Source organism: Dasypus novemcinctus, chromosome 14, assembly GCF_030445035.2.
Source record: "Dasypus novemcinctus isolate mDasNov1 chromosome 14, mDasNov1.1.hap2, whole genome shotgun sequence".
In the NCBI taxonomy this organism is placed as follows: domain Eukaryota; kingdom Metazoa; phylum Chordata; class Mammalia; order Cingulata; family Dasypodidae; genus Dasypus; species Dasypus novemcinctus.
Window position 1 is genome coordinate 104,343,254 of NC_080686.1, and position 27,629 is coordinate 104,370,882.

The window sequence follows — 27,629 nt, forward strand, 5'->3', positions numbered from 1 at the left end:
CTAGCACGGTGCTTGTACAGTGCATGGCTCTTCGTAACCACTCAGTAACCGTTAGCTGATACTACCACCATCGTCATCAGTCGCAGCAGCAGCCTCCTCCTCACCCGTTATCCCAGCAGGATTAGTCTACAAAAGGTTCTAGCCAACCCAGTCTAAATTTTTCTAATTTTTGAAGATTTAGGCTCCATTAAATAAGTTGGTACCTACTCACATTTACTTGAAATAAGGTAAAATGAATTGGCTTAAAAGGACAAAATCAAAGCTCCTCAACATTTTATTGAACATTACTACAGGCAAAGCACCATGATAAGGAAATCATATGATAAGGTTAATTCTGAAATGTTTATATAAATTAAGAAGATGAGAGAACTGTGTTAAATAAAAATATCTGCAGGCATTTTAAACTAACCTTTAGAATATCCTTAAATAGTTTTATAAATTTACTTGGCTCAACTGACCAAACAGTTCTAGGTCACATGTCTAACCATTTACATAAATCAATCTAATTATATTCTCAAAGAGTATTCTCTTAGCTATTTGATAAACTGCAAATACAACTAAATTTCTTTGTTAAAATCCGTAACTGGGTTAAGTTTTTACTAAAGATTTATTCACCTAAACATGTTTATTTTTCTTTTAAAATACAGCTCCTAATTAAGGTGTCTCCTCAGACTGAAAGTTACTGACAATCTGAACAGTCTCTTCAAGCTGTAATTATCTTTATTTCTGCAGCTTTATCTGTAAAGATAAGGATCCCTGTAGAGGAAAAGTCCATTTTTCTAAGTAGTATTACTCTGAACAGTTAAGTATTTTAGATTAACAATTTTCTACTAACACCCTGGTTTCCTTAATAGTGAAAATATTATTTGGAGAGAACCAGAGATAGGGCATAACAGGGAATTCTTTTAATATCAGTTTCATTAATATGAGTACAAGAGTCACTAAGAGATCACCTCCTAATTTTAATGTTCTACGTGAACATAAGTACACATCTATTTTTGAGGCTGAGCTGTAGATCACGGGAAACAATAAAGCAAGCTAAGTAGCCTATTAATAAGGTAATTAGGTGGTACACATCATCAAGTCCTACTGCACAAAAGAATGTGAACATCAGAAAGTAAAAAAAAATAAAGGCTTGAGTTCAAGTTAAAGGTAGAAAATGAAAAGAGAGGAGTGACTAGCATCACTGAAAGACATCCAACCAAGAGTTAATGATGCCCCAAAGACAGACTAAATAAAAGTCCAGAAAAGACCACTGATGAATGATTACTGATTTTATTTATGTAGGCACAGTAATGATAATCAGCGTGAACATTAAGCACATATACACATCCCCAAGAATGTTTTTAATATGCACAAACAAGTCAGTCACACCAAAGTAGGTTTGTAATCTTACTTCCACTCCTCTGGTGGGTGTGCAAGTTCATACTTCTCCCTCACACTGGAAACACCCATATCCAAATGTAGCCAGTGAACCTCCTCTGACCGCAGGTGACTGAGTCGAAATCCATAGCAGGCCACGTGCTTTACTTTGTGACTGTCCACTATCTTCTGAATGATGCCCTAAAACATATCCCCCCACAAAAATGACTGTTACAAACTGAAAAAAATTATATGCTAAGAAATAATGCAATGTTCATTTCTTTTAGTAAATTAGAAATCTTTTGTAAAAGAGTATCAAGTTAAATCAATTACTTAATTTTAATTAGGAATCTTATCTCAAATGGTATTTTTTATGAATGAGGAAAAGTTTTTAGGAACACAAGAAGATAGTCTTCCCTTTCTTTACTGACAAGCAAGGCAAGTAAACTTAAAAACACATTTCTGCACCTCCACCTCTGTGTCATCCCCCAAACCTGTCAATGCTCAACAGCTATCCTAAGGTTACCATTTTTGAAGGACGAGACCCAAGTATAGGGTTACACTTCCTAAGCCAAGGAGATCATATTGAGTGAGATCAGGTGCAACCCTAACATCATTGTGAAAAAAACACACCCTGTGGAACACATAAGTAAGGCTGCTTCTGGTAATACAGAAGATCCATGAAGTTACTTAGACACGGACTTGGTAAGTTTACTATTTACTCTCCGTAGGTTATTAAGGAAATCTTTTTAATACACAACATTCTAAAACATCCCCCACCCCCAATTTAATGCTCTCTAATGTATGTACCCCATGAGGAGAGAGGAGATGAAGGTACCATTTGAATGAGCTCATCAGGGAAAGTGCCTGAAGGTGACATTTACCTTGGGGCTCTGGAAAGCTGAGTGTTAGAACCAGTTCATGCCCTGTATTTCCAAAGCTGCGCAAAGTCATTTGCGTGCATGTTTGTAAAGGGGACATGCATATGGAAAATTCCTTGTGGATACAACAGGAACCACCATCTGCCCTTACATCAGGTTGTGCTAGTAACAACCCACTGCAATCTTTTGCTCCCCTATGAGAGTAATAAAAGTTTTTCTTGTAAATGATGCTAATAGTAAAATGAAAATGTCTGCTACGGGAAATAACGCTGTCAAAGAAAATCACTGAGTTTTTAAAATTAGCAATTAAATGAAGCTACGATACAACTTACAATACTAGACTTGTCTTAAAAGTCCCTGCTACCACCACACCATGGAGCCAAGAGTGCCTACAACTGAAAGCAGGAGGATTGCATCCAGCATCCATGTGGAATCTAAGCCCCCACTTGACATAGATGTGGAATGGACACAACCAAGCCAAGGTCCACAGGAAGGAGGAATAGAATATGGATTAGAGTGGACTTACTGATATTCTATTCATGAACTATTGGGGTTAGTAATCGAAGAAAATGTGGCATTGGTATGGAAAAACTGGCCATGGTGGCTGCTGCGTGTGATGTGGAGGCATTTTTGGGACTTGGAGTTGTCCTGGGTGGTGCTGCAGGGACAATTACCAGACATTGTATGTCTTCCCATGGCCCACTGGATGGAACGTGGTAGAGTGTGAGCTATGATGTGGACTATTGACCATGAGGTGCAGCGATGCTCAGCGATGTATTCACCAAATGTAATGAATGTGTCATGATGATGGAGGAGAATGTTGCTATGGGGGGAGTAGTGGGGTGAGGGGGCTGGGGGGTACATGGGGACCTCATACTTTTTGAATGTAATATTTTAAAAAATGAATTTAAAAATAAATAAATAAATAAAATTGAGCGGGGGAAAAAAAAGAATATAAGAAAAACATGGCAGTAAATAGAAAAAGAAAAAAAAAAGTCCCTGTACCACCTGACAACTTCTTCATCGTGGCACACTCGTGTGCAGAGCCGAGCAGGATGCTGTTGGTAATACAAAGGCTGTTGCCAGCCTGCCCCCTCACACAAGGTAAAGAATGACCTTTATGACAGATACGTCCTGGGCATAGTGGGCACTTGCGCAGGGCACAGGGTGGGCTCTGCCTGTGGCTCCAATGCTGGCACGCGGCTGCCTCTCCTGAGCACCGTGGGCCCAGTGGCAGGAGGCCTCCTTTTGGACCACCGACCCTCAGCCACAAGGCTGCACACCAAGCTCAGGGCGAGGAGCCGAGACAGGGCCAGACAGAAAGCAGAAACCGAGGTCTAGGCTGGAAGAGCCGAAGAGCTTCTAAAGGAGGAGGAGAAGGGTGCCTGCAGCCACTGACTGCGCGGGCACCTGAGAAAGGCAGAAAACGTTCTGGCTTCTGGAGCCAAGGCCTGGAATTCCCACAGGGCCCTTGTGAGTGACACCCAGGCTGCATCCTATGGGAGGGTGCCCAGCCAGAGGGGCCAGTGGGAGCGGAAATCCAGCCCACGTTCCTGACTTCAAGCCTTGTGTTCTGGGATGGGGGATTTGCCTAGAGCAGGGGTTCTTAGCCTTTTTTGTTCCATAGAACCCTTTGCCAGTCAGGTGAAAACCAGAGACCCCTTCTCAGAATGTAGTGGCAGGCAGTTTGACTCAACTAGTGCTGGGTCTAACAACAACTGTAATTTTGAAGCATGGATGAGTTTAAGCGATTTTTCGAAGATATGCAACAACTGTAAATGTGATTTGCAATGAATACTACTGTAATTTATTGCATACATTCTTATGTGAAGGAAATGCTAGATTTCAATTAGAAGTCAGAGAAAATAAAGATAATAAGCTGATTATTTTCAATTCAAGTTCATGGATCCCCTGAAATCTTTCCAGGGACCCTAAAGGATCCACAGACCCCTGGCCAAGAACCCCTAGCCTGGAGGAAGGGTCTCCTTTGTCTAATTCTGTCAAAAACAATTTCTGCAACTTCTCCTTGCCAAGGCACAACTCCCCGAGCCGCAACAGACTGGCGCCTCTCTCAAACTCCCACAAAGCGCTTTTGTCTCCCTGTCCCAGCTCGGGCAGTTCAACCGGGTGCACACCACACTAGCTCACCCTGGCTGAAGCACACATCTGATCCCATCACCTCTTCACTGCACAGCTCAACGTACTTCACCGGCAGGGGCAGCCTCCTCCCGGCAGAGCCACATCTCAGGTCTACAACTGTCTCCAGTAGCCCGCCTGCGTCCCTCACACTCGATCCTCTCACGCACAGGCACAGAGGAAGGCAGGGCAGGGCAGGGCAGGGCAGGAGTCACCCCTGAGATTTGTGTTTGCCACTATTAATGCTTTAGGATAAATGCTCCCCTATGCGAGGAGCCTGCCCTGGTGACGCCATGCCAAGGTGACCTTCCTCTCTGCACAAACGGGGAACAAGAGGAGCCCGATGAAGAGAGCCAGCACCAACAGTGGGGCCCGGCCCAGGGCGGTGGCGCTGAACAGGGAAAAGCACGTTTCTAACCCTGAACATTCACTAATGAACAGAATTGTGGTCGGGTCACTTGATCACACCATCTGAAGAGTAACTTAGACCCAGAAGGATTTCAAGTTTGGATCTGCTTAACAAAGGACTTTAAAACAACAGCAACCTCATGAGTAAATAAAACTGGAACTTTCACTCTCTACCAAAAATAAAAGCAATGAACACATAGAAATACCCTTTTGTTCAACTTTTTGCTGTTTCATTATGCTCCTGTATTTTATTCTGTCCTACTTCTCATTCCTAGTACCTTTATAACCTTCATCTCTGGACAACAACCAGCACTGTTGCATAGTAGATATGCAAGTACTTAAATGTTTAGTGCTAAATGCATATTATGCAATAACTTAACAGAGACATCATTTTGAGAACAAAATATTTAGTTCTGAATAACTCAAGAAATGACTCGGAAAATTAAATATTTAGTGCTGAGTGCATTCATTTTTGAGCACTACTCTGCAGTTACAGGGAACCGACGGGTGAGCGGGCATCCCCGCCACAAATGGGTTCACATTGGTGAGGGGGCGCAAAGACCATTTAATACAAATTCTATGACTTATTTCCCTGTTCTTGTCAAAAATCTTCAGTGGACCCGATGGTTCATAGAAAAGACGACATCTGAACGCGTGCAAAGACTCTCAGCCTTGCTTCCAGTACGAGCCCATTAAGCGCACATGGGCAGTGGCACCGGCTCCCTGCTGAGGAAGCCACCACCAGCTGATACCCACGGGGCAGGAAGGCGCACAACTGCACACACTGCAGGGCTGCCCAGGGAAGCAGCAGCCGAAAGGGCCTAACTGTCCACTGATGGGGAACAGGTCACCAACTGGCGACAAATCCTTACAATGGAATACTCTGCAGCCAGGAAAAAGAAGAAAGTGCACTACATGTTCTTGTAGGCGATTTTCTCACCAAGATTTCCTAAGTGGGGAAAAACCCACACACTGAACAGCTGTGTGATACTACCATTTCCATATAACATACATATGCACGCTCGCACAAGCATATGTGTACAATATTTCTGGAATACATAAATTTACAGAAGCGATGGTCTCTAGGGGCAATAATGAACAAGGGTTAAATATGCCACTACAAGTGGATGAATTAAATGTAAATTTCTTATCCTGGCCTTTGAAGGCTCATGATAATCTGTCATACACAAAACAATACTTGGCTATACTGAAACCTCTATTCCTCGATTTATGTCACATTCCAGAATTCAGAATTATATGATTTTCCTGAATAAATTCCTAATAAAGGAATTAATTTTTAAGGTTGAAAATCCTCATCATACTTATCCATATTAACACATGCACAGTTATTTCCTTGCTGATTAGAGCCAAACTGCCCATAAACAAAATTCTACCAATTATATCTGACACATATTGTTAGCGATTTACCCTTCGTTCTATATCAATGCTGGATAAAATCAATCTTTAAAAATTTTATGACGACTAAAAAAGGGGTACCTTTCATGGCTGTTATCGCAATTTACATTTCCCTGTGAGTGAGATAAGGCTCTGATTTTGTTCATTTCTAAGTACTTTTATGAATCTGCTTGGACCTACTCCATCAGCTATCTTTTCTTCTGGATAGTGCTTTGAGGTGAAATGACCTTTCCCCTGGTAGAAATCAGTCATGCGCCCATGACTCATTAATAAATCAGTGAATGTCTGAAGTGCCCAGTATGTGCCCGGCACAGGAGAAACTGATGGACAAGATGCCATCCTTACCATCGAGGTCTTACATAGCAGGACAGAGACGTGAATATGTACACAAGAATATTAATTGGTGCATGGGAGCGGGAGGGGGGAAGATGAGCAAAAAGAGATACTGGGGAAAAAAAAAAGAGATACTGGATACTTTCAGCAATCTCCTCACAAGTAATTTCCAAGATTTCTTTATTACTAGAGGAGATACCCGAGGCCACATGTATTGCTCTCAACACTGATCATTTTCTGCTAAGAATTACCAAGGATCATCATCACAAATAATCTTCTCTAGTGTCCAGTGTTTCTTCTTCTCGATGTGTATCTTGCAGGTATTCTTCATGTTCAGGAAACCAGTGGAGTCCTACCATTTTTCTTTGATGGCACCCTGGAGTGCTACAAGCCTATTACCATTCAGGTATCAAAAATAAGACTCAGAAATCCAAATCCTGTTCTTTAACACACCTTGCAAAGCTCTTCTTCCCAGTTCAAAAGCAGCCTACAAGTCCTCCTAAAAGTTCTCCAGGACAAAGAACACCCCTTGTCTCCTGATGGTCCACAGTCGCATGGCTGCTGTAATGAATTATCACAAACTCAGTGACTTAAAACAATCTTCCAGCTCTGTAGTTCAGAAGTCTGAAACGGGACACACTGGGCAAAAATCAAGGTTTCAGCAAGGCTGTGTTCCTTTCTGCAGGAAATGATCCACTTTCCTTTTCTAGCTTCTAGAAGCCTCCTGCATTCCTTGACTGCTGGCCCTTTCCTCCACCTTTAAAGCCAGTGACACTGCATCTCTGGGGTCCCTGTTACCTTGCCACAGCTCACTCTGACTGCAGCAGGCGGAAAGGCCTTGCACTTTTAGGGACTCAGGACCTCTCTATCTCAAGGCCCTGAACCTCAACCCATCTGCAGAGTCCCCTCCGCCACGTAAGGAAACATCTGCCCTGTTGCTGATAATGAGGAGGTGGGCATCTTTAGGGGCCCTTATTATGCCTACCACGGTCACCATCTCTGAGGTTCCTCTTTCTCAGGCCCTACATTGCATCTTTCTGTTACACTATTTTGAGTCTGTCTGTCTTCCAATATTTTTCTTTCTAGCTATCTTCCTAGATGATATTCTCCATTATGTAAAGGAACAGCTTAACTTGCTAATAACTCTCTAGTCCTTTCCAGCACCAAAATTCTATGACCCCAAAATGATCAGTGTTCAAGCTTTTTAATGTTCATTCATCTGGCTCCTCCATCAGAGAGAACAGCTTATCTCTCCAACACAAATAAAGCATCAAGAAACAAAACCTAACAAATACTGCAGACTGGAAAGTAGGACTGTTCCAAGAGTAAGTCATCCACACAACGGTTGAGGATTGAACTCAGGGACAACTGCCTGAAAGTTTCCCTTCCCCAGAGCGGCTTACAAAGGCAGCCTGTTTCCATAGACTGACATGACTCTGCTCACGTGGCTCCAAATTCCACAAACTCAGAGTTCCAAATAGTTCATGCGCTTTCCACATCAATCAGAAGGTGGATTTTATACTGATCAGACTGCTACTTTCCACTGCTGTTTCCCACCACCAACTTGATAACAATAACTAGTAGTAATCCAACCAAGTACATTAGTCTTTCAAGCAAACCACACTGATTGATCATTTTATTTATTTACTCTTATAGTTTTAGATAATTAAGTCAACCTTTCTCAAATAATTCACAAAGACTACTGAAAATTGAGACTGCTATATATTAGAATAGTCCAATGTGCCCATTGGTGAAACTTTGAAATGCTTTGAACATGGCAAGATTATTGAATAACTCAATTACTATTTAGTCCTTTATCAGCATTTTACTGTACTTGCCCAGATTTGGTGTTAGCAAATGAATTTTTCTAGGCCTTGTAATTTTTTTTTTTTTAAGATGCTAGGAATAAAGGTTTAATAGAAAAATTAGTCAAGTAAGGTTCAGTTTTGGATAGGGATATCTTTATCCATTCAATTTCTTTTGAAGTTCTTAGTCTATGAAGGTTTTTTACTTCTGCAACCAATTTTCCTGCTTTGTTATTTTTCTTCAAACCTACTGAGCATGCAGTGCGCCTGCCAGGCTCTGTTCAGGCTACTGCGGACAATGCCCACCTCAGTCGAGTAGACAAGAGCAGGTAATACTTGAGCCAACAAATCAAGAAACAAGACCAGCTCAATAAGGATAAATAATCTGAAGACAATAGAACAAAACAGGGAAGGGGAAAGACAGAAGGGAAGGATAAGGGAAAGTCAGAGGGGGGTAGGTAGAGAGGCAGAGATCCTGGCAGGCCTTGTGGGCTACAGCAAGAGTCTGGCTTTTGCTCCGAAAGAAATGTGGAGCCCCTGGCAGATACTAAGCACATGACTGACTAGATGACTGACATGTGAGAAAGGGAGTCCAGGAAGCAGAAGGAAAGAAATGAGCGGCTAGTAGGACAGAAGATCACTGGGCATCATGGGGAAGGCAGAGGTGAGGGCCTCTTGAGAAGACAGGAAGCCCTGGCAGGCGCTGAGTGGGGATGGAGCCGCACACTCATGCTTTAATTGCAAAAAGACCTTTCTCACAGCTTTGGTGGGACAAATGAGGAAGTGGGGAGGGATGTCAGGAGACCAAGGAACAATGCAGGTGAGAGGTGATGGCAGCAGTGGAGGCCACAGGAAATCCACAGACTGTAGAAAATGCCCACAAGATCAGCTAATATACTGGATATGGGGTGTGAGCAACAAAGGAGTAAAATTAGATTCCAATATTTAAAACCATTGAATTGTACACTTAAAAGGGTAAATAAATGTGAATTATATTTTAATAAAGCTTCCATTTGCCTTTAAAAAAAAAAGATGCCAAGGGATCTAAGTGGGTAAGCCTTAGACTGAAGCACTGGATGAGGAGTTCTTCTAGAGTAACAGGTGAAAAGACAGAGAACAGGGGGATACATGCTAGGGGTGGTGTGCACGTGTGTGGGAATTTAGGTGAGTTCTCAGGCACTGAAGAGAAAGGAAAGGTATGTAACAGCTGTCTCGGAGACAGAACTAGGAAAACACTGCAGGACAGCTGGGCAGCAATAGGGTTACAAGCTTAGAATGAACCCAAACAAAACATGGATAGGTGTGGGGTAAACAGGGAGCTGGATGAAACCAGGTTTGGGGCTCTCAGAGGCTGTGAGCATGTGAAGAGGGGGAGGGAGCAGCCTAGGAGCAGCAAGGGTGACGGCGGCCACCACCTCCAGCAGCCCTCGAGGGTTCTGCCTCCCGGGTTCCTCTACCCCAACCAGGCTTCATTATATCTCTAATTGTTTTTATCAAAGACTACCCAAGTTAACTTTCCACATCCTTTCACCTCTGTAGAAACCTACAGTCCACCTTTTCTGTACTGATGATTTATATGGCACAGACTCCAGAGGTCCAAGCAGTTCTCTGTGAACTCTTTAAAGATCCTGTCCCAGTGTCTTCCTGCTCAGGCATCGCTGATGAGAAATTCAATGAAATGCCATTCTTTCCCCTAGGTAGGGCGCTTCTCTGGTAGCATATGGAACTTCCTCTCTGTCCTTATTATTCTGAAATATGATACAGCATGGGTGAATTGTGGCCATTCTGTACTGATCCCATATTTTATCGCCTGGAGCACATACTGACATTTGATCAAAGCTTCAAACTGTGCTCAACTTGAGATGAATGATGTTTGCAACCATGGATCCAACTTTCACAAGGAGCAGGGCATAAGAGCCTATCCACATTGTTTAGTAGTCATCATGGGATTTATAGCTTATATATGATTTCATTGAGCCTGGAGGGTTACAGTCATGGGGCTGGTTACATAGATGGAATGTGTCGTTGCGACCATATCACCGTAAAAGACTCCACCCCAAACAGACCTCGTTCTTCCTCACAAAAAGGTACTTCGCATAAAAATGCTGGCAATGGTTTCAGACCTGGCAAAAAAGCGAATCCAAGGTCAGGTAGTCCACACGTGCGATCTCCAGACCACTTAAATGAGGAGTTTTGTTCTCCTGTTGCTATTCTGTATTCTTTGCCTATAATCTGTGAAGTCCTGTGAGTCCACAAATATTTAAAACTAATTAATTCATAATTAGCAGATATGTAAATGGAGTAATATTTAATAGCCAAAGCATGAGAAATAAAACTTCTGTAATAAAACATTACAACATTCCATACTGTCCCTACTAAAAATAAATCCCAACTCATCCAAAGGTTTTATTCTAATCCAGTCTCTCTAATTATTACTTTCTATAAAGCAGAGCTTTCAGAAACACAATACAGCCACATACATAATATTAAATTTTCTAGTAGCCACATTTTAAAAAGTAAAGAGGAACAGGTGCATTTAATCCTAACAATATACTTTAAACCAATATATCAAAAACACATTCTTTTTGGGATGATGGAAAAGTTTTGGTAATGGATGGTAGTCACGATAGCACAACATTGTGAGTGTAATTAACACCACTGAATTATATATTTGAATGTGGTTAAAAGGGGAAACGTTAGGTTGTATATCTTACTAGAATAAAACTTTTTTAAAGACCACAGGGCTGTACAACAAACAGGGAACACTAATGTAAACTAAAGACTACAGTTATTAGTATAATTATGAAAATAATGCTTCATCAATTTTAACAAACCATATTAATGCAAAGTGTCAATAAGAGGGAAAATGGAGTGTATAAGAGGGGGTATATAAGTATAAGAGGGGGTATATAAGAGCTCTGTATTTATTGCAGTATTTTTCTATAAACTGACAACTTTTCTAGTAAAAAAATTAATGCTATTTCAACATGTAATGAATTATTAATGGAACACTTTACCATCTTTTTTTTTCCTTCCTGACTCAATTCCAACTAGCCATATTCAAGTGCTCCACAGCAGTATGTGGTTACTGCTCCTGACCTGGGTAGTGTCACCATAGCGTCTGAGACAGAAGGCAATTACTCAGTAACCGTGGGAACAATAAGTAACGTGTTTCCTATCTGAAAACGGTTGCCGTGGCTTCCCTCTCACTGATGTGAAGTTCATTTCTGCCAAGTACTGTGCCATGGCACGTCCCCCCTTCCTGGCAGTCATCAGACCCTCAAATACTGTCACGTTTCTCCTATTTTGTTCTTTCCTGTCAAAATAAGTTAATCCCATATCCATAACGTTTCTGTCAAATAATTGTAATTTGGGAGAAAAATATCATGAAATTGTTCTTCAGCAGTATTTTGTTCAAATGTACAGATCACTCATTAATTTACTATTAAAACACTGCAGTTTTAACTATTATAGTAGTAAAGCATTCAATTAAAGTGGGCTACAAATAATGCTCATCTATTACAAAAAGACTTTCTAGCGCAGTGCTTTCACTTTCTGGAACTTCTAGAAGGATATAAAAAGATCCCAAGTCTATTCTCCATCTTTTAAAATTCTTTTTTCCTAACCACATTCTCTTTCTTTGTGTTATGTTCTACTGGAAATTCCCATTCTCATCACTCATTCATTCTGCTGTGTCCTGTCTGCTACTTAATCAATCTTCTGAGTTTTACTTTTAACCAATTCTAATTTTTAATTGTTGGGCTTTCTTCATAAGGTCAATATGATTCTCTCCATAATCTCTGGGGATCTTAAAGAAGATTATGTTAAAGCGTCTTTCATCTATTATAAAGTCTTCCTTTGTCCTGCTTGTTGTCTGTCTTTCACAGTGTTGATCTTTCTCAGCTATCTGGTGATTTGGGGCTGTGAACACTTGACCTGTGACAAAATAATCCAGGGAACCTTGTGCACCGCAGCAGCTTCCCACATAGCGGAGCTGAGAGTGCTGAGCAGCCCCAGCTTGGGAGGGGAAGTCAGTCCCTTACAGTGGAGACAAGCCCATGCTGTACTTGTTCAGAGGCTAGTTTATCAAAACTATATTTCAGTGCAATAGATACAACATGGAAGTGTTTGAGATATAATTCAGTCAAAGTAGGATGTAATAACTGTGCCTACCACTGACGAAAAATGTAATCCTGGTTAAATTACCTATATTCCCTGAGATTTTTTTTTTTTTTAATTTGTTAAATGGGCTAAATAAAGTACCTAGAATTAATCCTGGAACTCAGAAGGTTCAGTTCAATCATATACATTTTAATTGCCTCTAAAACCCTAGCATTATCATACTACTCTCCACTTTAGAGTCCCTCTGTGAAATGTAAAATAAAGGCAGAACACCTGATCTGGAAACGTAAGGCTGTTCATGATCTAGACAGCCTAACTTTCTTTTGCAGTTCATCCCTTCAAGCTCCTCTTGACTACATGTATAATAAGGTAACCGTAACTAAGTAAGTATGCTTTACCCACTTTCTTACACAAATACTGGCAAACTACTATTTATAAGATCTGGCTCATATATTTCTTCACAATCAAGCAGAAGGAAATATTCTAATTTGCTATATCTCAAACACTTCCATTTTGTATCTATTGCACTGAAATACAGTTATTGATAAACTAGTCTCTGAACAAGGAACAGCCTGAAACTTTGTCTTGTCTTTACATCCCCAGCTGAAAAACAAAACGCTTGGCACATGCAAAATACTGAAAACTAATGAGTGAATGTGAACTGGGTAGGAAGAAGTTGTAACTATACTGCTTTCTAAAACCTAAGAGTTGATACACAGGGATCACTGAATATAAACCTATGTCTGTAGTGGCAAAGGTATTACTGACTATGAAGTATAACTAGCAAAATGCCACAATATATTTTTGGCAAAAAAATAATATATATATCAGTCCACCTTGTTTTACTATTAAAAAATTATGACAGGTGAAAAATGATGAAAAACAATGACAATATCTATATTTGTTGCTGAGAATGAGGCTGATTACCTACCTAATAATCGTTTTTTCATCCTGTCTTACAAAAAGGATAGCATGTTTATTCAAAAAGGCAATGTGCCCAGCTCTTGAAATTATCTTGAGAGTAGGGTTGACAATGTGACAATAAAAGGGACAGACTGCAATTGGCCAACCAAAGGCAAAAACATGAACTTCAACCTAAACTTCACAGCGTACACAAAAACTAACTCAAAATGGATTGTGGGTCTAAATGTAAAACAAGGACTGTAAAAAACAACTAGTAAAACAAGCAAGCTTCATAAAAAGTTTTCTATTCATCACAATTTACAAAGGAATAGATATTAACACAAATTTCCAATCTGAATCAATGGCTCTTTCTAATAATTAATCTCTTTGAATAAAGTTAGTATATACTGCTATACAAATATCACACAGGTAAAAGAAAATTATACATTAATTCAAATGCAACATTTTAGGTTTAAATCTATATACAACCAATGCCCGTATTTTGCATTAACATTGTGAAGGCATGTAAGTTAAAAGAGTAGCAAATAAATTTTGTCAGTACAAAAGGAAAGGAAAAGATATTTAATCTTCCTAAGCATTGGCTACTTCTTTCATTTATTTTAATTAAGGAGAAATTCTAATAATATACAAACATTTTAAAGTTTCTGACAGTGTATTGACAGTGTTGTAAATGGTCATCTGTCTCTAGTTTTGGACAGTTTCTATCACCCAGAAGAGCACCCCACACCTGCTAGCTAATGCCCCCCCCAGCCCGCACCCCCCTGCCGGGGCACTCATCAATCTATAATCTCTCTCTCTGGATCTGCCCATTCTAGACACGTCATAGGAAAGGCACGTGCTGCTGGAGTCTGGTTGCCTTCACTCAGCATACTGCTTCTGAGGTTCTTCAAGCTGCAGTGGGCATTTTTAACCCTTAAACATGGACAGGGGCAAGTCTCTGGGGGTAGGAAGAAGGAGCAGTATCTTCACCTTGGATCAGAGAGAACATTTCCTAATATTTCACAGGCTGAGCACGTTTTTCTGCTGTTCCCCGTGCTTCCTTGCACTTCCTCACTTTCAGAAGGCCTAAGATGCCATCTCCCCACAATTCTATATCACGAATTGTCACGTCCCCTCCTGGATGCTAAGGAACCCGTTCAAGTTCGAAACCCGACATTTGGCTGTTGACCCCTATACGCTTCCTTGCCAACGGACACCCCCCTCCCCCAGCAAAGTCCTTTCTGACGCTGGAATTGAGTCCTGCGTAGACTGCAAGGTGGGAGAGCAGGGACTGGACAGGGGCATTTATACCCCAGAACTAGCACAGTGTCTGGTAAACAGTAGATAATCAATAATTTATGAACAAACTATTGTATTATGAGTTGCCGAATCCCCCCAAAATTACACTTCCTGAAAATTTTCCTGCTTTGTAAAATTAGCGTATTTTAACTGCTTTTGTTCCTTGTACTCTTCAGAGAGTTTAAAAAATGAAATAAAATTAAGTGAAAAGTACTACTTTACCTTCTTTTGGTATGTGCTATTAAAATTTAACCTAAATGTGCTGTAGAGGCCTCTCCAGGGAACGCGTACTTACCCTGACGTCAGTGGCATCTCCGTGTCTGATAATACTGGCCCAGGTGGCAGGCTCACTACTGTTCTCAAAATAATGAAAGACCTTCAGGACGCGCTCCATCGCCCCAGGGGAGCGCTCCATCCCAGTGCCCAGGTGAGTCTTAGTACTCGAATTTGGCGTGTGATTCAAGTTGGGGTCAAGGTAAGCAGCTGCCATTATTTTGCTAGATGCTAGGTATCTGTCATATTCTGTAAGAAAAAAAATAATTTTCAGCGTGCAGCACACTTAAACACTAGCAACACTGTTCCACTGTCCCTTCAGAGGACATATGCAGAAGGCATACCATCAGGTGACGCTGAGGAGAGCAGGCACGCAGGCTGCCAAGGTTATCCCCACATCCCCACAGCGCCTCTCCCCCCCCATGGCACCAGAGCAGCAGCTGAGTCATGACAGCACAATACACACTCATCAAGCAAATGCATAAAAGACCAGGAGGCCCTATTCAAGCTCTGTCAAAAATATATTGTGCTATCTGTAAGTAATCTAAGAACCTTTTTTATTGTAGATTTTTAATTTGTGAGAAAATCTCACAGGAAAGCCTAATTTGTTGTTTTGTTTTGATGTACAGGAGGCTGGGGATTGAACCTGGACCCTTGTATGTGAGAAGCCGGCACTCAACCACTGAGCCGCATCGGCTCCCCTGAGTTGTTTGTTTTGCTTGTTGTTTGTATTTTAGGAGGTACTGGGAATGGAACCCGGGACCTCCCATAAGGCACTCAACTTCTTCAGCCATATCCACTCCCCCTAATTTGTTAATTATATAATTAACAAATGACGTGGTTTTTTTTTTGAAAACCTATTTTTGAAAACTTTACCTGAGATAAAAGTTCTTTTCACAATAAAATTTTAAGCAGTCATTATACATGCTAGGCAGTGGTGATTTGGGAAAAAAAACGCAACACTGAAATGAGGTCCTGCCTCTTAGCCAACTCACTGTTTAGTAGAGTAGACACTGGGACAACTAAAACAAAACAAAGCAAAAAAACTAAACTTTTAAAATACAATCAGACAACTTCTATTTGAGTATGAGGGAATAACGTGGGCAAGATTAAAACTCCCACAGTGAAAAGATCAGAAAAGTCTGATTACAACAACAAAAAGAAAAACCCAAGGAATGTTTGAAGAACACAATACACTACAGCAACCAGGACAAAACAGGTGACAGAGACAAGGTGCACAGCTCTGAAGCAACTGCCGGTCACCCGGGGGACAGGGGACGGGGGAGGGGACAGGGGGACGGAACTGCCAGTGGGGGGGCCCAACGAGCCTGAAGTTCCAAGCCAAAGCCACTAAGGAGAAGAACCAGAAGCGCTCTTAGCAGAGTCTTTGAGTTTGGGAGATGGAATTATGACTGAGGGGCCGAGGATTCTGGTAGAAGGACGAAGCAGAAACTGAGTCAAACACCACAGGATGTCCCCGTAAACCGTCCCTGAACACTGACACTGCGCTGACGGGGAGCCTCTGGAGAGCACCGGGAGTCAGAGGGGCGGTCAGGAGCCTCAGGCAGCTCCTCCGCGCTCGGTACGAGCACCGGGCAGAGGCTCAGGGGCCTGGCAGTGGCCGGAGCCCAGCCTTGGCTCCACACTGGCATGGGCGTCAGGGCCAGCAAAGAAAAGGGCCAGCCCTCCGCAGAGAAACACGGTATTTCCCAAAGCACAAGCAATGCTTTTTCAGTCACAATATCTGCCATATAATAAAAAACAAACTGGCAGGTACAGTAGTAAAACACCAGAAACAAATTGAAAAGACAATTGAAAAAAATCCAACATATGCCACACAAAAAGCTAATATCCCCTTGTGGCTAAAGAAGGTAGTCTAGGGGTGTAAATGTCAGTTGAAAGAAACCTAGAGAATAATTTAGGAACTGAATAACACAGTGAACCCAGCGGAGGATGAGAATTGTGGTTGATGGCACAGATGCAGGAGCGTCCTGTGAGCTGAGCAGATGTACGTCACTACTGCAGGGTGGTGGGAATGGGGAGAAGCACGGGAAAAATGCAACTGGTGTGACCTATGGACTGTGGTTAACAGCAATACCGTAATATTCTTGCAACAATACCAAAAACGTACAGTGCTGGTAATGGGAGGGTATGGAAAAAGCGTGCCAAATGTATGCTATGGACCATGGTTGGTGGTAACAGTCTGATGATCTCATAATCTGTAACAAACGTTCCACCAGTGGATGTGTTGGTGAAGGGGTGTTGTATGGGAACTCTACACATGTGCATGATTGTAAGTTCACAACCTCTGTAATTAAAAAATATTTTTAAAAATAATAAAGTGGGTTGAGAAAAAAAATACACCAAATGTAAGGACTATATAGTAATTTTTTAAAAGATTTATTTATTTATTTATCCCCCCCCCCCCCACCGCAGCTTGTTCCATTCTTTGCTGTCTCTTCTCTGTGTCCATTCACTGCATGTTTTTTCTGTATCTGCTTGTCTCCCTTTGCTGTGTCATCTTGCTGTGCCAGCTCACCACGGTGCACGGGCCAGCTTGCCTTCACAAGGAGGCCCCAGGACGCAAGCCCAGGGCCTCCCATATGGTAGACGGGAGCCCAACTGGTTGAGCCACAGCTGCTTCCCAAGAGTAATATTTTGATGATGCTCTTGCCTAGTTTGTAAAAAATGTTTTACAAAAATGCAAGACGTTGGTGGAGGGGTGATGTGTGGGACCCTGTATGATGTTATGCATGTTTATTTTGTAAGTTCACAACTTTTACTATACACTTATTATTCATGTATATTCATGTATGAATAATATACTTCAATTTAAAAATATATTTTAAAAAAGCTAAGGTCACTAATGCATATAGAAACCCTTAAATAATAGAAGGGAAATGATGAAAAGACAGGTAAAGACAGATAATTCATTAAAAAGATGAAAACAAGTACAGGCGACGATGTGAGGAAATGGTAAGAATGTAATATGATGCAGCCACTGTGGAAAACACCCTGGAAGTCCCCCTCCAAAAGTTAAAACACAGAGTTGCCACATGACCCAGTAGTGACACTAACATATATACCTAAGCTGAAAACATAACCATTGTACACAAAAGTTAATAGCGACATTATTCATAGTAGCCAAAAAGCAGAAAAAACCAAAGTGCCCATTAACAGATGAACTGATAGTGTGTGGCATTGCCATACAGTGGAATATTATTCAACCATAAAAAAGAATAAAGTCCTGTTGTGCTACAACTTGGATGAAGCCTGAATACATTCTATTAAGTGAAAGAAGACAGGCACAAAAGCAACGTGCTGTATATAGGCCAAGTCCAGCACAGTCAACTCCACAGAGTGGTCAGCGGTGGGGGAATGCAGAGCGATTTCGGGGTGGTGGAAACACTCTGGAATTAGAAAACGGTTAGGGTTCATCCCATGACATTGTGGATATACTAAAAACCACCGAATTGCACACTTTAAAAGGGGTCAGGATGGTGAATTTTATCTATTAAAAAAAAAAAACTACTGATGACTTAAAAACATTAGAGGGGACGGTGGGAAGATGGTGGAGTAGGAAACTACAAAATCAGTCCCTCCACTAAAAACCACTAAGAAAGCGACAAGAGCTGTCTGAATCAACCCCACCTGGAGTCTACGGAACACTGCGCAGCACCCGGGAAGAGCTGGAGGAAGAGACTGCTGAGCTGTGGGGTGTGTCAGTGAACTGCACCCTCCAAAGAGTGGCTGCCACCCTCCAGCCCCGGCTGTGTGGCAGGCGGGGACAGACAGCACTGCCTGGGCTGCTGGTGCAGCTAGCTGGTGTCAAGGTGGGCTACGAGGACCGAGTCCTCCAAAATCCAGGGTGTGGGGTCTGATCACTGCTCACTGCTTTGGCTCAGCTACTGTAGACGGCTCTGGGGCCAGCTCTGAGAGCAGTCACTGTTCCTACCCCTCAGGGAAAAGCAGAGAGGACTCCTAAAGAGGCAGTAGCTTTTGTTTGGTTTTTCTTTACTCCTTATATGCATACCTTTTTAAACTTTTGGCACCATACAGAAGATCTGAACAACATGATTAACAAATGTGATGGAAGCCACCTGTAGAAAACACTATTTCCAATAGCAAAACACATATTCTTTGCAAGTACACATAAAATTAAATCTAAAATTGACTATATGCTGGGTGAAAAAGCAAGATTCAATAAATATCAAAGGGCTATAATTATTCAGAGCATGTTCTGTGAATGACCATGGAATTAAGTTAGACAATAACAAAAAGACAACTAGAGGGAAGCGGACTTGGCCCAATGGATAGGGTGTCTGTCTACCACATGGGAGGTCTGCGGTTCAAACCCCGGGCCTCCTTGACCCATGTGGAGCTGGCCCACGCGCAGTGCTGATAAGTGCAAGAATTGCCATACCATGCAGGGGTGTCCCCCGCATAAGGGAGCTCCACGCGCAAGGAGTGTGCCCCGTTAAGGAGAGCCGCCCAGCGTGAAAGAAAGCGCAGCCTGCCCAAGAATGGCACCACACACGAACAGCTGACGCAGCAAGATGACGCAACAAAAAGAAACACAGATTCCCAGTGCCGCTGACAACACCAGAAACAGATAAAGAAGAACATGCAGCAAATGGACACAGAGAACAGACAACTGTGGGAAGGGGAGAGAGAAAAAAAAAAAAATACTGGAAAATCCCCAATTATCTGGAAATTAAGCAAGTTATGTCAGATAACCCATTAGTCAAAAAACAAGCCATAAAAAATTGAATGATGCAATGAAAAGAAATATTAAAACTATTGGATGCAGCTAAAGCTGTGCTTACATTAAAATCTTTATTTTAAATGTATGTATTAGAAATGAAGATTGGAAATCAATGATCAAAGTATCCATATCTAACAGTACAATTTAGAATTTAAACAAATGCAAAACTTAGTTCTTTGAATAGAATAATAAAATTGACAGATCTCTAGCAAGACTAATCAAAGAAAAAAAAGAGAAAAGGCACAAACCTGCAATATCCAGAATGAAGGACATATTACCACAGATCCCACAGATAAGAGAACATTATGAACTTTATGTCACTGGATATGAAAATTTTGATGTAATGCACAATTCCTTGCAAAACACAAAACTTAGCAAAACCGAAACAAGCAGAAAATCTAAATAGATCTATTCTATTAAAAATACTCAACTTGAAATTAAAATCTTTTAAATTTGAAATCTTTCTACAGTTTAAGGAGGAAATAATAGATAAATTCTTCTGGAGAACACATAGGGGACTTTTCCCAACTTGTTTTCTGAAACCAGCAAAACAATAACACCAAAACCTGGCAAGGACAATGTGAGAAAGGATATAAGTTAATCTCTTCTATAAACAAAGATTTTTAAAACTCTTAAAATATTAATAAACTGAAACCAACAATATTTAAAAATAATAATACTTCATGACTAAGGTTTATTCTAGAACTGCAAGGAGGGTTAAACACTGAAAAAGACATCAATGTAGTTCACTCCATTTTCAAAAAAGTGAACTCAGTTGTTTTAGTTTCCTTGGCTGCTCAAGCAAATACCATGAAATGGTTTGACTTAAACCATGGGAATTTATTTGCACATGCTTTTGAGTTCAGGGAAAAAGTGCAAACCTAGGCATCATCAAGGCGATGCTTTCCCCGGAAGACTGGCGTTCTGGGGCTGCTGACGGCAATCCTCGGGCCTGAGCTTGACACATGGCAAAGCACTTGGCTGCCACTTCTGGCCTTTCTCCTCTCTTCCAGGTTGCTTTGATTTCAGATTCTTTTTGCTCCCTCTGGCTTTGCTCTCTCTCTCTCTGAATTTCATTCGGCTCAAGGGGACTCCAGTAACAGGATTTAGACCCATCCTGGTTGAGGTGGACCACACCCTAACAGGAGGAACCTCATCAAAATGCCTGACACCCACAGGAAGGAGTTAGGTGTTTTTCTGGGGCACACAGCTCCAAACCACTGTACCAGTTATCTCAATATGTGCAGAAGCAGCTTTCACCATTGTCAGACACTTTTAGCAATAAACTAGAAATAGGAATTTCTTAACCTGATGAACAGTATCTTCATGAAACCTAAATTAAGTAACTGGTGAAAAACCAGCTCCTACCCCTCCCCGCCCAAGATTGAGAATGCAACACCGAGCCTTCCACAACCCCTTCTGCCTGACGCTATACATGAAGCCACAGCCATGTGCTGGAGGAGCAAAGGAAATAAAGCACGTGGAGTGGGGAAGGAAGAAAGAAAACTATCTTTATTCACAGACAGCATGATTACGAAGAAAATCTGAAAGAACCCAGAGCTAAATTATTGGAATTAATAAATAAATTTAGCAAGGTTACTGAATTATCAAAAAAATCAACTGTAATTGTTTGCTTTGGCTTTCTTTTTTGCTCCTCAACTTGGACAAGGACTACTAAATAAAGTACAATATAATAAATTATTCCTCAAGAAAAACATTACATCTCAAGAGTGGGCAAAAGAACTGACATGCTAGCAATGGAAAAAACACGACTCAAAATACTGAGCGTGTCAAAGAATAAGCTAAACCAAAAACATGGCTCAATCTGAATATACCTGTGGCCCAAAATCAATGCTTTCAAAAGCCTTCAAAGGAGACTCCTCAGTAAGAGAGAAAAAAGATAAGCCATTGTTACAATGCTACCAGAGTGAAGCTCTTTTCCATGACAGAATGTGGTTTTGTTTTACAGTCTGATACTTTCTGCCTATCAAAATCCTTTTTATTTAATTAATTGTAACAAAGGTACCAAATCAATGCAAAATGTTAATAACAGGGAAACTTGTGTGTGTGGGGGCAATGAGGCATATGGGAATGGTGTACTTACTGCATGATTTTTCTGTAAAGTTACAACTGCTCTAATAAAAAACTGAAAGGAAAAAAGTAAACCACTAAATGATGCTGTTGGGAATGCAGAGAAACTCAATCCTACTCATTGCTGGTGGGAATATTAAATAGTACAGTCACTCTGGAAAACGGTAGTAGTTTCCTAAAATTTAAAAAAAAAAAAAAAAAGCCTGCAAGTACTATACAAAGCAGCAATTGTACTCTTTCCCAGAGAAAAGAAAACTCATGTTTACATAAATACCTGTACAAGAATGTTTACAGGAGCTTTAAAGCCAAAACACGAAAACCCAAAACTCCAAAACCCAGATGTCTATCAGCAGATGAATGGACAATTATGGAATCCTACTTAACAATTAAAAGAAAGAGCTACCGCCATGCTCAAAAACATGAATGAATCTCAAAATAATTAATCTGAGTAAAGAGGCCCGGCCAAAAAAAAAAAAAAATATGATTCCATAGAAAACTCTAGGAAATGCAAATTAATCTGCAGTGCTAGAAAACAGATTAGTTGTGACTCGTGGATTTGGGGGTAGAGCAGGAAGGGACAGGTGGAAAGGACTACAGAGAGGCGCCAAATTAACTTTGAGGAGTTATGGTTATTTCACTACCTCAACCGTGATGACAGCCTCAGCGGTACTTACCAAACCGCACAGGTTAACACAGGGCCGTTTCCTACACACAAACGAAGTCTCTCCTGTGCTGTCCCGAGACCACGGGCATTACCCAGATGGAAGGTGTCTCGCCACCAAATGAAAACCCTCAGGAGCTGCTTTCTTCTTTGCTGACTACTCTACTTTCAAAGTTTCACAGAATTCTGTACTTCTGACCCAGGGCTAAAGCTGTAAAAGCTGAGGCTGCCAATTCTTTGTGTGTCTCTAAATGAAAAATAGCCTTGCAACCTCCTCATCGCAGAATCTCTTATAAAGCTCGGCATGTAACTGGAGCCCTTCTGTATCTGTGGCCATTTATGCTTCTTAAAGCTCTTCAAGGTGAACCAGGCAAAGGAATCTGTTACTTATGCACACTACAGAATTATCCTGTCAAGTAACTCTACCATCAGTAGAGATGGAATGTTTGAAAAGATTTAAAAAACAGAAATGGGTTCTACATGGCTTAGATCAGTATTTCTCAATCTACCTGTGATAAAGGACCAGTTTTACTTTGTTTTCATTTCCAACTTGTCACAGATGAATACTTTTATAAAAATACAATGAAAAGGAATTTCTAGAAAAATGAAACTTAAAAAAATCAAAAGCATACAAAATTTCTATCATGAGATTCAATTCACACAGTACATCAAATGACTGTAAAAGTTTCTAAATACACTCAATTACACTGTCAGCAGTTCCAGCACGGGTATGTGGACCACACTGCTTAGTCCTGGCTCAGGCAACAGGCGGTTCCAACTTCCCAGCCAAATGCAAGATCTAAGGGACCTCCGCATGAAGGAGCCCAAATGCTAGATGAAATGGGGATGCAGGTAGCCTATGAAAGACGGCTGTGGAGTTGTCCAGAGCTTCAGGGTCTCAAGGCAGAATTTCAAGGGTTCTTGGTATCTTTTTCCTCCTCCCTTGAAAGAAGCAGGGCAGCACCAAGTCAATTTGAGTGGAAACAGGAGGTATTAATAAACCCTGGAGTTATCAGCAATGTGGTATATATATATGCCACATAAAAAAACAGCACATACAAAATAGGCGAGCATAGCCCAAGGACCACAGCTCCTTACACCTGCGTTCCCTAGTTTATAGTCTCTGTACGTGGACTAAGAGATCACCCAGACATCAACCCCACTATGCTTTAACCATGCGGGCCCCTGATTTAACTTGGATGCTTGCTAAAGCAGCAAAGAGGAGGGGGCGCGGGAGAAGGGCAGAGCCGTTTGCTACAATACAAGATAAGAGCAGAGGAATGCAAATTAATACAGCCAAGTTTAAAAATTAAGGCCTAAAAACACATTTGAAAAGTTTTTAAGAATTCAGGTATTATTTCTGGTTAGGGTGAATCCTTAAACAAACTAGACTAGGGTAAAATTTTTGGTATGGAAGACACATACATTATCTTCTCCCTAACTTTGTTCTTTTTTTTTTTAAGGTTTATTTATTTATTTCTCTCCCCACCTCCCCACCCCAGTTGTCTGTTCTCTATGTCTATCTGCTGCATCTTCTTCTTTGTCCGCTTCAATGGTTCTCAGTGGCACAGGAATCTGTGTTTCTTTTTGTTCCATCATCTTGTGTCAGCTCTCCGCGTGTGCGGCACCATTCTTGGGCAGGCTGCACTTTCTTTTGCGCTGGGCGGCTCTCCTTACGGGGCACACTCCTTGCACGTGGGGCTCCCCTATGCGGGGGACACCCCTGCATAGCAGGGCACTCCTTGCGCGCATCAGCACTGCGCGTGGGCCAGCTCCACACGGGTAAAGGAGGCCCAGGGTTTGAACCGCGGACCTCCCATGGGGTAGACGGACGCCCTAACCACTGGGCCAAGTCTGCCGCCTAATTTTGTTCTTTTCTCCAAGTTCATTTTCTCATGAAAAACTAAACAGCCTAAATTTCCTATATTGATTTTACTAGACAGAAAAGCTACACTAAATTACCTAAATGTTTAAAATGTTAAGATTCCAACAGTGGTGTAAAACCATCTCCCATTCCATGTGCTCTTCCTCCACTTTGACCCCAGCCACCACACTGTAGGGAAGCTCCAGCGGTCAGGCGAGGGCCCAAGTCCAGCACTCAGAGCCTGACGGCCAGCATCACCTCACCAGCCATGTGAGAGCTGTCCTGAAAGCAAACACTTTCCCTCCCACCTGACAGCACACAGAGAAAAAGGCTGCCCTGATGAGTCCTGCTCAGACTGCAGATTTGGACAAAATAAATAATCCTTGTTGTTTTAAGCCACTAAGTTTTGGGATAATTTGTTATGTGCAATAGACAACGAACATGAAATGTATTCAACGAAACTAGGTACAGGTAGTTCTTGTTTTGCATGGAAGTGCAGGACCATAAAACGCCCTAAAGGGTAGTCTGAACAGTGCTTGCCTTCTCCTCATCTCATCATCAACTTAAGATACGGAGCAAGCATCTTTTGGATGCCTTCAATGTCGTGAAATATCTGAGAGTTCCTTCACATGAACTTTGTTGCCTTGTCATTGCCTCTAAGACATCTTCATTATTTTTGTCATAACTACTTTCTTCCATTATGTTGCTAAATTCACCTTCCCTGAGCTGCATAATCCAGAGTATCTTGAATAACAGTAGTATCGGCATCCCCACAGCCATAACTCCATTTACGTTCCATATGAATCCAAGTGCAGTAAAGGGTTCTGCCACACTGCACACACAGCACTCACTCATTTTTCCTGCCACAATGCCTGAATTTTCTCCACTGCATGCTTTATGTCATATTTCTCCCAAGACTCAACTAAATAAATTGCATGATCTCCAGTTGTAGCATCAACAGCTTGTATGAAAGTCCACCTCTAGGCTTTAAAAACGGAGTTAACTGAGTCTCTCAGTTAGACTGAAGAAGTTGTGTTTGGTGGTCCATACCATAACTTAAGTAAGCCTAGGTCTCGTCCTATTTCCACTTTGCTGTTACCGTTTTCAAATCTTCTAATCACATCCAATTTCACTTCCAGAATTACTTTGTTTCAGTGCTACATTTTCATTATTTTTGGCCAATTTCCTCTTGAGTATCCATTTTTGTAAAACATCACATAGGTTGACCATTGGCAAACAAGAAGGCAACACATTCGCATACTATGCCATATGCATGTGAGCCGGACAACAGAGGTGCAGTGACCAATGACAGACAGACTGAAAGAAGTGACATCATTGGTCTGGTGATGATGTACTTCTTCTATTTACTAGTGATTTGCAGATTGCGTTTTTATGCAATTACTCACAATAAGTATATCATGGTAACAGATTTGAATCGTACTGTTGAAGGATTGGTTTATTTACCTAAACCATGGTAAATGAAATTTGTGCATATTGGAATAAGCCAGAGCAAGGACTACCTGTAAAACAACTACTGCCTTTATCAAAAAGATTGATTTTAGGCAATGACAGATGATGTAGATCTACATTTATTTTATTTGAAGTAACTACAAATTTTTAATAGTCGTATTTCTGATAATATTCATTAGTCCTTAATATCAACTTCGAATAAATTTCTAAGCTTTCTAATTAACAGTGAGGCCTTAAAAGTAATTGGTGAATAATTTATAAACACTTTAAAAAATCCTAAGAAAATCAGTGATGGCCAAAAGCACAGACATGAATAAGCAAAACATTTTGTACACAATTTCAAAGTTTGCAAATCTCCTAAATCTCATAGATGGATCCCAGCTGTAAGGCCAAAACAGTGCAGCGAGGGGCAAATATCTGCCAGGACCAACACTCATTAAAAAATAATCAGGGGAAGCGGCTGGGGCTCAATCAGATGAGCTCCTGTCTACCATGTGGGAGGCCCTCGGTTTGTGTCGGGGCCTCCTTGTGAAGCAGGCTCGCCCGCACACTGCAGAGAGCTGACTCAGCAAAGGTGACGCAATCAAAAAAAAAAGGAAGGGAGACAAGCAAGAACACAGAAGAGCCGGCAGCGAATGAACACAGAGAGCAGACAACAAACAAGCCGCAAGGGGGAAGGGGGAAATAAATAAATACAGGCACAGAAGAACGTAAAGCAAAAATGGGCACAGACAGCAGAGAGCACACAAAAAAGTCGCAAGGAGGGGATTAAAAAATAAATAAAATAATCAGTTACCTTTTACTGAGTGGCTCCACATGCAAGACACAAGCACACATTACCTCATTTAATCTCATTTCATTTTCACAACCATTTGAGGTGGGTGGTACTAGTTCCATCATGCAGGTATACGAAAAATCTAGGTTGGAAAGCATTGTATCTTCCAACGGCACAGAGCTACTAAGTGGCTGAGTTGCGGCTACGTGAGACTAGAGTTTATCCATAATATTTAGAGAGAGGCGAGAAGGGGGAGGAACTGCTAAAGGAAAATAAGAAGCTAGTCAGTGGTTTTGCGAGGTACCCAAGAGTGATAGGTCAGAAGCCAAGTCAAGGAAATGCTTCAAGAAGAAAGGTATGGCATGTGTATTACCTGGTCAAAATTGGAACTGAGATCTGACCTTTCTTTGGTAATTGAAAAGATGCTGGTGACTCTCAAAAGGAGTGGCTTCAGTACAGTGAATGGTGGAGAGGGAAGTTTGTTTAGCGTGGGTTAAAGAGAGCTGTAAAGAAAGGAGGTGCAGACAGTGAGTAGAAGTATTGACAGAATTTGGCCATAAAGAAGAGCAAAGACACGGGGAACTACCTGGAGTGAATGTAGGAACTTTTGATAGCCCTGGTGTCTAGCACATAAGGCCACACAACAGACAGACGGGTGATCTGGCAGATATTTACCAAAATACATACTAGAATTTCACTTCAACCAAAGACAAGAAAGACCTTACTTCTATTAAATAAGACACAACTGTGTCTTACAAGTAAAAACAAAACACAGACAACAAAGCTCTTACTGAATACTGACAATGTTTTAGGCATATAACCAGATTTGTTATATACACTGTCTCATATGCAAACAGGAGCGTTAAGACCACTGATTTCACAAGATGATCTCAAGAATTAAATATATGTATATGGACTATAAAAATGTAAAAAGTGCTCCGTAATATAATGACAATGCCACGGACTACAACAGCAAGTGGGAGGCAGGGTCACATATATTAATTCATTTGGTTCATGTGATCCACATGCTAACCCTATGTGGTGGAGTGACCTCCTTCTAAAAAG

At 41.3% G+C, this 27,629-nt stretch overlaps 1 protein-coding gene across 30 annotated transcripts in view; it reads right to left on the bottom strand.

The window, feature by feature from the left end:
• The window catches only part of PTK2 (protein tyrosine kinase 2), a 327,553-nt gene that overhangs the window by 203,732 nt on the left and 96,192 nt on the right, over window positions 1-27,629 (bottom strand). For 19 of the 30 annotated variants that reach the window (XR_011645712.1, XR_011645713.1, XR_011645711.1 and 16 more), the window contains 2 exons: window positions 14,961-15,187; window positions 1,397-1,563 (listed from right to left, as the gene is read on the bottom strand). Coding sequence is in view for 26 of the 30 variants with exons in the window: in XM_012523302.4 (XP_012378756.2) it covers window positions 1,397-1,563; window positions 14,961-15,187 (394 nt within the window). In the remaining 4 variants the exon portion in view is untranslated. The remainder of the gene's footprint in view (window positions 1-1,396; window positions 1,564-14,960; window positions 15,188-27,629) is intronic. The other 11 variants (XM_071208065.1, XM_071208067.1, XM_071208059.1 and 8 more) reach the window with 1 other exon arrangement.